Raw genomic sequence first — 11007 nt, forward strand, 5'->3', positions numbered from 1 at the left:
TAGCAAGTTCTCACAAGATCTGATTTTCTGAAAGTGTGTAGTACTTCCTCCTTAGCTTTCTGTCTCCTGTGCCATGTGAAGACATGCTTGCTTTCCCTTTGCCTTCTGCCATGATTGTAAGTTTCCTGAGGCCTCCCCAGCCGTGCCTTCTGAACAACTTGTGGAACTATCAGTCAATGAAACCTCTTTTCTTCATTAATCACCCAGTCTCAAGTAGTTCTTTATAGCAGTGTGAAAATGGACTAATACATGGTGTGAATTGGTTTGCAGGCACTAAGTCAATTACCTGTCCTCTACCAGATTTCCACCTTCCAAAAATGAGTTGACCCTTTTTGTTGTATCCTCTCCTGTCCCTGTCATGTCAAGCATTTATTTTTTAAATCCTTCAGTTTTTAAAGCAGTTTTATTGAAATACAGTTCACATACCATATAAGTCACCCATTTTAAGTGTATAATTCAGTGATTTTTATATTCACAGTTGTGCATCCATCACCAGTCATTTTAAAAATATTTTTATGACTTCAAAAAGAAACCATATATCCTTTAGCTATTACATTTCTTGCACCTCATTAACCTAGTTCTAAGTCTACTTTATCTCTGTGTAATGTCTCTATTCTGGACATCAGAATGGAATCATATGTGGTTATTTGTGACTGACCTTTCACTCAGCATAAAATTTTCAAGGTTTATCTATGTTATACCCTGTGTCAATACTTTATTCCTTTTTATGGCTAGATAATAATCTGTTGTATGGATATACCACATTCTGTTTATACATTCATCAGTTGATGGACATTTGAATTGTTTCCATCTTTTGGCTATTTGAATAATGCTGTGATGAACCTTTGTGTACAAGTTTCTTTGCACTCACATATTTTCATTTCTCTTGGTATATACTTAGGATTGGATTTGCTGGGTTATATGCCAACATTTTGAGGAACTGCCTGTTTTCCAAAGCAGCTGTACCATTTCACATTCCCACTCTCACTGTACGAGGCTTCCAGTTTCTCCAACTTGTCTCAAACACTTGTCTATTTTATTCCAGCCATCCTAGTGGGCGTGAAGTGCTATCTCATGGTGATTTTTATTTGTATTTTTCTGATGACTAATGATGTTGAGCCTCTTTTCATATAATCTTTTACTCTTAATTGCACTATGGGAAGGAGGGTAGATAAACATGTATATTTGATCTAATTTATATAAGTGGAAACATGAATACTCATTTTAAATATGTGATAGAAAAAATTTCTTTTAAATATTTGAAAACACTTATATAGCAATCTCAAGTTTTTAGCAACATGCACAGTTTCTACTGTTATTTTCATGTTATAGTTACTGTGTGATTAAGGGACTGCAACGTTGTGCACTGAATTTGCTCTGTAAGGTTGCTTCTTGTGTGGACTGTGGGTAAAAATTCAAATGACTCCTTGGGGTTGACTTAAAGGAGAAGTTTAAGGAGAACTGATTGCCAAGGCCATTAAAGCTCAATGTGTTTGTCACCAATGCTGTGTACATCTGTTGTACATAAGTGTGTTCCTCATGTGATAAGTATCAAAGGAATGTGACAGCATTGACATATGGCAGATGGCATATCTTCTAATAGATGGATGGCAACATGTTTAAATGGACTTTTGCACTTTAATCACATGTAAAACATGGGATGCATCATCCATACCAAATGATAATTGTGAAATTTAGGTGGTGGGTACATGGGGAGTTACATTGTTCTACCTGCTCTTGTGTATGTTTAACCATCTCTTCAATGAAAGGACTTAAGAAATAAAACATGTTCAGTGCCTCATGAAGAGAAGGAAGCAGCAATAAGCATAACCGGTGCTTTGTCTACTTTGCTAAATCAGCTTTCTCTCCTCCACCAGGTTTTCATCTTCCAAAAATGTGTTAACTCCTTTTGGTGTATCCTATTGTATTCTTATTATCCTCAAGCACTTCTTCTTTTTAAATCCTTTAAGTTTTATTGCATTATAGTACACATACCACAAAATTCACCCATTTAAAGCGTGTACTGTGTACCTATTACAAGGCAAGAATGGATCAGTCCATCAAGACTAGAGTTTAGCTACCACTCAATAGAGACATTTCAGGACGTATAATTCCTCTGAAGATAAAACCCTTAGAAGGTGGCTGAGAGCAGTGGTTCACATCTATAATCCCGGCACTTTGAGAGGCTAAGGCAGGCAGATCACTTGAGGTCAGGAGTTCGAGACCAGCCTGGCCAACATGGTGAAACCTTGTCTCTACAAAAAAAAAAAAAAAAAAAACCCGGCATCATGGCATGTGCCTTTAATCCCAGCTATTCAGGAGGCTGAGGCAGGAGAATCACTTGAACCTGGTAGGCGGAGGTTGCAGTGAGCCAAGAACATGCCACTGCACACCAGGCTGGGCGAATGAACAATACTCTGCCTCCAAAAACAGAGGGTTTCTGATGTTAACTTTTAGCTGTTTCTGACGATAGCTTCTGGGTGTGGCAGTAACTGAACTGGAATGGAGATAAAGGACCTAAGATGAAATGACAGAGGAATTAGGAGGCCAGGTCATTGGCAAGCCTATCCACATGGATGTTTGGGCCCTCCATGGATACTCCATCTCCTTAAGTTCTTTGCTCTGGGCTTTATCCCAATTTTGTCCTTCTTAAGGCCTTCACAAAATCTGAATTATTTCTGCAATCCTAAGTTTCAGACACAGCAGGGTCAGTGGCATAAGCATGGACAGGAAAAGAGAACATGGACAGGTGAGGGAGCTGTAGTGGACATCTGTTTTGTTTTGTTTTGTTTCGATTTGATTTGTTTTTGTTTTCGCACCAAGAATTCACACATTTTTCTGGAAAACCTATCTCAAGTGACCTCTAGAAAACTCACCTCATTTATTAGTCCCAATCTGTATAAGTGGAGTTGCCTTCTCTTCAGAGCTCTAATATTTTAAGGATGTGTATGTGCACACTCTTAGCCGTATGGAGCATTCTGTAAAGATTCATAGCTAGCCTCCAAATGTCTGTAATTCTCATGCGTAGTCAAGGACTCACCTCAGGACCATGAGCTGCAGGTGTTCTAGACAATATTATATTCCACTAAGCCCATGAAGATCATAGGTGAAACCTCCATCCTGATAGGTGCACTGTATACACTAAGGGAAGATCTTGCATGTTGCCATCAACATGGCTAGAAAGAAGGCACAAAGATCACTTCCCCTAAAAAGAGGGATGCCATGTTGACAACAGCCCTGCAGGTACTGTTTTAGTCCTTAAAGAAGAGCCCCATGTATACTTCTGCCAAAATGGCATCTGTCAGCTCTTGAGTGCCCTGGTAAACCTCAAGGGGGTGGTGCCTAGATCCAGATTGAGAAAGGGTCATGAAATAGGCATGATGAGGCATAAACCTTTTTCCACTAGCATGGTCACACTTTCCTAGCTTCACTTGTTTCCTACTTTCTCATTCATTCTAAAGCATCTTTTCCTTACTCTCAGCTACATTTTACCCTAGGAGATAGGTGGTTGCCTGGTCAACATTCCTGCCACAGACAGCTAGGTGAACTTTTTGCTCTGTAAAAATGTCATCAATCCAGGCAGCATGGAGAAATACACAGGGAGGGGAACTACTTCCCCAAGTGACTTGTTAGCAGAAAGACCCCCATGTTGAGGTCAAAATATGCGTCCCTAAATCATGAGCATGCCCTGCTTGTCAAATTCTTAAGCAGCATCCTCAGTGTTCCTAACACCCTACCCCAACCAACAATATCCCAAACACTCCCACCAACCTATAAGATACTGTGGTCTGTGACAACTTTTTTTAAACAGCGCTCAAACCACTATTTCTGCAAAATGTTCCTGTCCTTGAACCTGTCTTCAGATATGGAAGGGCTGCCTTCCTTATTGCTCTAAAGGATATGAAGCAGTGAATGGTGAGGAAGGTGCAGGCTGCCATACAATATCAGTAAGTCTAAAGCAAAGAAGTAGAAAAGAGCTCATCTCCTCAGACTTCATCAGGGAGAGAAGGGGCTTTTGGAGGCACATGATATTCATTCCTCCACAAGAGCTCCAGGGGATTGGTCACCTTTTAAAAACCAAAAGAGTCAGTAAGAGCTGAGCTAACTCCTACCTTTCCCTAACCACAAGCTTGGGTTACCCAAAACCTACACCTCCCAACACAATACACAGAAAAGACATCCTTCTTATTAGGACATTTATTGGGGAGAATCAAGATTCTCAACAAGGAGTTAATTATCTTGTGGGGGGAAATTTTCCTCCCTGGAAATGCTTCGGAAGCATTCTCTGTCCAGTTAGTGAAGGGACATCACTGAACACAGTGCTTTTAGCACTGGTTGGCATGGCTGGACGCACCAGGCTGACCTGACGCTGGCAAGTGGGCTTTGAATGTGGCACGGGCTTCCTGTGGGGCATGGATTGGGGATGGCTTTGACACAGTATCTTCCCCTTAAATGCCTCAACTTTCTGGGGCTGTCTGTCCTTGTCTATGATCTGTCTAATCCTTGTAGGATAATTCTGGCCAACAAAGATAGCTTGTTGTCTGCAAGATTTGGTAGATGTCACTTTGCAGGAGGGAGCCATGTAGTTGCAGTGATAGCCCTGGACAGGTTCTGCTCCGACCTGCTGTTCTGGCACATTCTGAGCTTTCACAAGCTGCAATGGGCAGTGAAGGGGCTCCTGGGGACAGGTGATATCTATCCCATGCCTATGTCCCAGCTTCTCTTCTAGGAACTCCCCAGTGTCTTTCCTAATTTTCTGAGCTTCAATAGTCCCAGTAAAGGCAGTACTTTTACCTCGACCTCTATTCTGCACAGATGATGACAGGGAGCTACCCTTTTCCTGGGAACTGTCTTGCTTTTCATATGTTAGGATGGGTTTATTAAACTGCTGCAAAAAGGTCTTCATCCATTTTCTGAAAAGGTTTTCAGGAGGAGGCTGTGTTTTCAAGGTTGGGGAAGATTTGCTCCCAAGCAACTCCTTTGATGTCTTGTTATGAATAGCATGGCTCTTTCTTCTGAGTTGGGATGTGCCCAACCCTGTATCCCCTCCACCAAGCTCTCCTCCATTGGGTCTTAGAGGGCTCACTCTCTTTGTAGCTGGTGAAAAATTCTTAACTTGGCATTTCTGTAAGACATGCATAGGGACCCTGGGCTCCTGCTGCTGTGCCACAGGGATCCCTCTGTCCTCCAGGTTGACATGCAGCACCTGGGAAGTTCCCATGTCCTGACTCGAGATGCCCTGGGCATGAGTCAGTAAGTCCTTGGAACTCAAGTTATCTATGGCCGGAGACATGTCAGTGAAATGGCTCTGAGGATGGCTGTGCTTCCTCTGGACCAACTTTAACTGGCTCGACATCTGATTTTTAAGATGTGATGATTTAGGATCTTGGGGAACTGGCATTCTTGGTGGGAAAATTTCAGTTTCATGAGAAGTGCTTGCTTTCACATTTGTCACTGAGCAGCTTCCTGACTTGCTGGTTGTCAAGTTGTTCCTAGTTTGTGATTGAAGAGCACAGATCTCCTCTTCCTTGAACATCTCCTTCCACCAGTTGGTGACAGGAAAGGTCTTTCTACTGCCCCGAAGACTGTTAACATTATTACTGGCACTCTCTGTCTTATCCCTTGACTCATGGCCAACTCCAGCTTGCAGTATGGGCAGCTCGGCACTGAATCTACTGGCAGGTACAGTCTGTTTCTGACTGACTTCGTCTATGATGCCGTGTGTGGGGGACAGAAAAGTCTGTCTGCCATCCTCAGTTGTCCGGACACTTTCTGTAAGATAATTGTCAGTATCAGATAATTCTCTTCTCAGATTCCCATGCCTTTCGTGGTCAACAGATGAGGTGACGAGGTGAGGATGACCCAGGATGGAGAATGAGCTTGTTGTTTCTAACTTTTCTCCTTGAAAATCTGTAGTGCCTCTTCTAAGGGGCGTGGAGGCACCATCTTTGGAATCTTTCTCTATAAGGTCATAGTCAGTATCAGAAAATTGTCTTCTCAGGGTCCCCGGTTCTTCTTTGCCAACAGGTGAGGTGACAGGATAAGGACCATCGAGAACAGGGACTGAGCTTGTTGTTCCCAACTTTTCTCCTTGAAAAGTGATTCGTCTACGAGACTTAGAGACCCCATCTTTGGAATCTCCCTGAGAAATAAACCTGGCTGAGGAGGAAAGGTCAAAATGGGGAAAGGAATTGGAAAGATCCTCTTTCGATTTGAAGATTTCTATCAATTCACGGACCTTGCAGGGAAGGCCTGACAGACTGCTCATATAGAAAGATTTAATATGGGCTTCTAGCATCTTTTGTTTGTTGGAACTAAGGAAGGAAATCTCCTGGGAAGTATCAATGCGGTGGTCCTCACTCACCAATGCTGCCAAATTTCGATGTTTTATTTGGCTGTGGGATTTCTCAGCAAGAGATGTTGTCTGTTTGACTGAGTGCCATGAGCTATGCACAGTCTCAGGCATTCGGCCCTCATTGATTTCCTCAAATTTCTTGCTCAAATGTACTGTCAGGGCATTTTCCAGTTGTTTCTGACCTAAGCTCTCCCCTGAGTGATTCCCTGACAGATGCATCATATGAGTTTCTAGGTCTCTCTCAGAGTTAGACCTCAGATCCTCATCTGAAGATGTCTCCAGATCATGCAAGAGATGGTTTTTTGGGGCATTCTCCTGGCTGTATCCCTGATAATTCCCCACATTCTCCAGGGAAAGCATATTTGAGCTCCTCTCGTGGAAGCTTCTAGGGATGCTTGATCCGGACTTCTTTAGAACATTGTGCCTCTGACCCTCAACCGAAGAGATATTTAATGGTCCATGAATGCTCTCTGACATTGATAGCTCTGAAATTTTGCTCTGAGGACATAGCAATGACAGAGACTCACGGATTCTGCGGGGCAGGCCCCATCTGCGTTGGATGAGCCTCTTTCGAATGTGTTGCTCTAGTTTCTTCCTTACCTCAGAGCTGAGTGGAAAATCTCCAGGAAGGATGGAGATGGGAACATGGACCTTGGAGGGCTTTCTGACCAATACAGGATTGGGAGCTGGAGGACAAAAGTCTTCCTGGGATTTTTGAACCACAGAGGGTAAACCCCACACACTTTCCTGCACTTTCTGCAACACGTTCCACTCCAGATGATTAATTTCAGATGGCGTAAGAGACTGTGCCTCATTCTGGGATCTATGAAAACACACTCCACACTCCCTAATCAGGAATAGAGGACTAGGTAGTAGGGCTTGGAATGGAGATTGATGTTGAGCCTCGGACTGGACCTGAGTGAGATGTGGGGACTGACCTTGGGGCAGGGTTTGAGGCAAGGGTAGAGGTTGGGTACTAGGCAAGAACAGAGGTTGGGGAGGGGGAAGTACTGGGGATTCATGGGATATAGATGTATTTGTAATGCCATGGAAGAATACAAACACAGAGGGATGGCCAGGTTGGACAAGAACAGTAGGATGCAGAGACTCGCTGTGCAGAGATGGGAGACCCCAGAAGAGCTGGACATATTTTTGCTCTAAATGGTCCTCAAAACACTTAGAATATGGGGGCTTCTGATGGATGTGCTGCCACTCTAGTTTGTCTTTACTGTCCCCAAAATGAAAGGATTCTGCCATGTCATGCTTAACAGCAATTGAGGTTATCATATTCCGTGAGGAGTTTAGTTGGTAGTTTGGCCTAAGCTGTGTTGGACAAGATCCTGGTTTCTTTCCATTTTCTTTCCACATCAGGAAATCACCCCTTTTTTTGACTTGTCTCTCCAGGAGTGTCAGAGTATCATGGCTGAGAAAAGAGATGTTACCAGGCTGTATGACATTGTCCACAGAGTGCCCCCCTAAAGAGGCCTCAGAAGAGTGAAGGGTAAGAAGCTCCTCCACGAAATCAGATGGTACAAAATTGGAGGAAAAAGAGTCCTTGGCATGAGGCTGCCACCAGGAGAATTCTGAAGATGCGGAGCATGAATGGTCAATGCCTTTGATTGTTGGGGCAGAGGTGGATGACCCACCAGAGTCACCTAGAGATAACGTCTCTGGAAAACTCTTCAAGACGGTGAGACTTGATTTAGACTGAGTCCCAGTGCAATCTTCCGTTGGTAAAGCAGATGGGATTGGTGGTTCGTGATGATGAGCACATGAATCAGTGGGATTCACGGCCTGGGAAATATCTTGGCATAGGGTGGACTCAAATGAAAAGATGGTGTTCAGAGACAAACTGGACTCAGTTTGGAGGCTGGGCTCCCCTCTCTCAATGTGATGTGGTGGGAGAAGGGGAAAGGGAAGCTGTTGGGGTGGGGAATGGTCTACAGGGAACTTGGAATCCAAGGGAGAAACAGGCTGTGGTGGCAGAGGGTCCCTCAGTGGTGAGGGTGAAAATAAGTCAGGTAAGGTGGTGATCAGGTCAGGTGAGGGAATTAAGGGGGGCGGTGGAGAGGGCTTAGGCCGAGGGGACAATATTAGTTCTTCTGGAGTGGTTGCTGAGGTGGAAGACAGAGTGAATGATGACTCAGTCGCAGAAGCTGAAGAAGCCAAAGGGGACACAGAGGGAGCAGCATCTTTCAGGGACTCCCAAGACAGCAGTCGCTGGATATCAGCAGTTGCTCTGTTACACACCTGACAGCTGGGGTCTGGGCATAACAGTCGACGAAAGCGGGTGATATCATGATGCTGGCCCAGGGGACTGCAGGAAGCAGGAGGTCCAAAGCTGCAGCCAGGACCAGAACAAGGAAATGAGGATCTGTTAGCCTGTCAGGGGTGGGGCCCCCTGAATCCTGCTTCACATTGCCCCCCACCCATGACCTCACCATATGTGAGGTCATATGACCTCACTATAGCCTCTCCCCAACACATTCATTCACATACCCGTTCCTATGGCTACCCACTCCCAAAACTACAGCAGGCTACAAGGAATCCCTGAAATGAACATGCAAAAAAAAAAAAAAAAAGGAGGGGGTGGGAACAGGACAGAAGGGAAATGATTAATCACCTTTTCAGAATAGAAAGTAGCTTCCTTTTCTCTTCTGCTTCCTTCTGGAAACTTTTCCGATCTGGGAAACCAGAACAGTGTGTTATATGCAATGAAGGTAGAGGCATAGGGATCATACAGAACTAACTCTGTGGAAGACCCTTGAGATATTAAACTCTGATAGCCCCAAGAATCAGTAGAAAAGGGCAAATAGTCATTGATAATGTTCACAAGTTCACATGTGTATGTCGAATCATTAGTAGAATTCTTTCATATACATTATCCCATGTCATGCTCAAAACCACCACGTGAAACACAGACATCAGTGGTTACCTCCAGGAAGAATCCGAGCATCGAGGAAGTCAAAGTACTTTTGCAAAGTTGTGAGACAGAAACTCTGACTCCAAGCCCACCAGTAGGCCTTCCTCGATATCTCAGTTGGCCACCAGTTGGGCAACACCCATTACTCAGGTCCATCACTTTGTCATGCCCATGAATGGGCAGAGCAGGGCCTATGAGCAGTGTCTCAGGTCTGATTGCTTTCCCATGAGCCTGTCTTCTGAGGGCTCTGTTTTCTGAGACTATCTAGTAACTGACATACTAAGAAATCATGGGACTGAGTGCTCATGAAAGGGACAGGAAGGGTCACCCTGAAGCTCAGATAGAGCAAGCTGACATTACCTTTAAATGTCACACTTTTCCTTTTCCTCCTGGCTCTGCCCTGATGCTGAGAACAAAAGAAACATAATGACAGGCTGGGACTCACTTCTCTCACTCTCTATGAAGCTCATTCATTCATTCATTCATTATACAAGAATGATATGACTCTCTAATTAATAGAAATATGTTCTTGTTATCAATTTTTAAAGGTGATAAAATATTCCCCATTTTCCCTTCTCTGAAAAGCTGAAAGAGGATTTCTTCTGTGAGAGCCACACTTGATGTGCTCAGTTAGAAGTCCTCATCCAGGGCACAGACTCAGAGGCCAACAGTCACATCTGTGCTCCCTCACAGGACAAATATCCCAGAGACAGAGCTCTGGCTCCAGCCTCTGCTCAGAGACTCAGCATTACTCCCCTGGTCAGCCCAACAAGAAGGAAGGCTTTGTTGAATGACAGGTGACATGGGAATGTGATTCATGATCAAATTTCAGCAGAGACTATTCTCCTTCAGAGAGCCCACACTCTCTGAATAATCCCATCTGGGACCACAGAATTACTGTGTTTGGGATTTACCCTGGAACTCTCCACCACAGCCAGATAGGTAGTCTATAAGCTACAGATGGAAACCTTAGTCCTCCTGAACCCCTACGTCTGCCCAACCTCTTCCATAGAAGAGTGAAGTTCTATCCTCTCTTCAGACTTCCCATCTAAGACATGTCTCTGTACCAACCAAACTTTTTTACAAATGTGGGAATAGGATTGGGAGACAACAACAGGGCATTTCTCTTGGGTGTTCACCCACAGTTCCTTACCTTTTGGATGACATTATTATTTTCAGTCGGTGATGAATACATGGTCAATACCACGTAGAACAAGTACAGTATAAACAACCCCAACCCACTCAAGCAGATGAAGTTGGGGTCAATATCGAAGTAATGTGAGTCAAGGCTCAGCCCTGTCTCAGTATAGCTGTTCAGAAAATAGAGGATATTCTCCATGGTCTGAATAGCTCGGCTGCCTGAAGCAACTGAGCACTGAGGGTGCCCAGGCTTAACTATAAGCACAGGCCTGCATCACAGAGCATGGAAGAGTCACAAAGGGTTTCTGAGGGTGGAGGGAGCAACAAGAGGAGGGTGTGTCCACAGCCCCAACCCCACCAGCCCAGCTGACTCCACCTTCCTGGGCCCTCTAGGTCCCTCTGCCCTACCCTGACACTCCATTTCCCAACTCTATCCTTTTTCAAGTCATATATTTATCCTAGTTGAATTTTCGGTTTGTTCCAACAGTAAACCAGGCATTACCCAAGTCCCACTTTGCTGTTTGGAGCCCTTAACTTGGACCCCACCAACTACACTGCCTTGAAAGCCTGAAATACTGCCTGGAATATT

The 11007-nt window shown here is 44.3% G+C and overlaps 1 protein-coding gene across 1 annotated transcript; it reads right to left on the reverse strand.

Annotated features, from left to right (window-relative positions):
* Window positions 1–4182: 4182 nt before the first annotated feature.
* On the reverse strand, window positions 4183–10653 carry LOC129479281 (spermatogenesis-associated protein 31D3-like). Its single transcript, XM_055272143.2, has 4 exons — window positions 10432–10653; window positions 9640–9684; window positions 8979–9049; window positions 4183–8696 (listed from the first exon to the last, which is right to left on the reverse strand). Exons 1-4 carry the CDS (start codon window positions 10615–10617, stop codon window positions 4235–4237), a joined length of 4764 nt encoding a protein of 1587 aa, XP_055128118.1. The 5' UTR covers window positions 10618–10653; the 3' UTR covers window positions 4183–4234.
* Window positions 10654–11007: the final 354 nt, after the last annotated feature.

Source organism: Symphalangus syndactylus, chromosome 3 (genome assembly GCF_028878055.3).
Source record: "Symphalangus syndactylus isolate Jambi chromosome 3, NHGRI_mSymSyn1-v2.1_pri, whole genome shotgun sequence".
Taxonomy (NCBI): Eukaryota; Metazoa; Chordata; class Mammalia; order Primates; family Hylobatidae; genus Symphalangus; species Symphalangus syndactylus.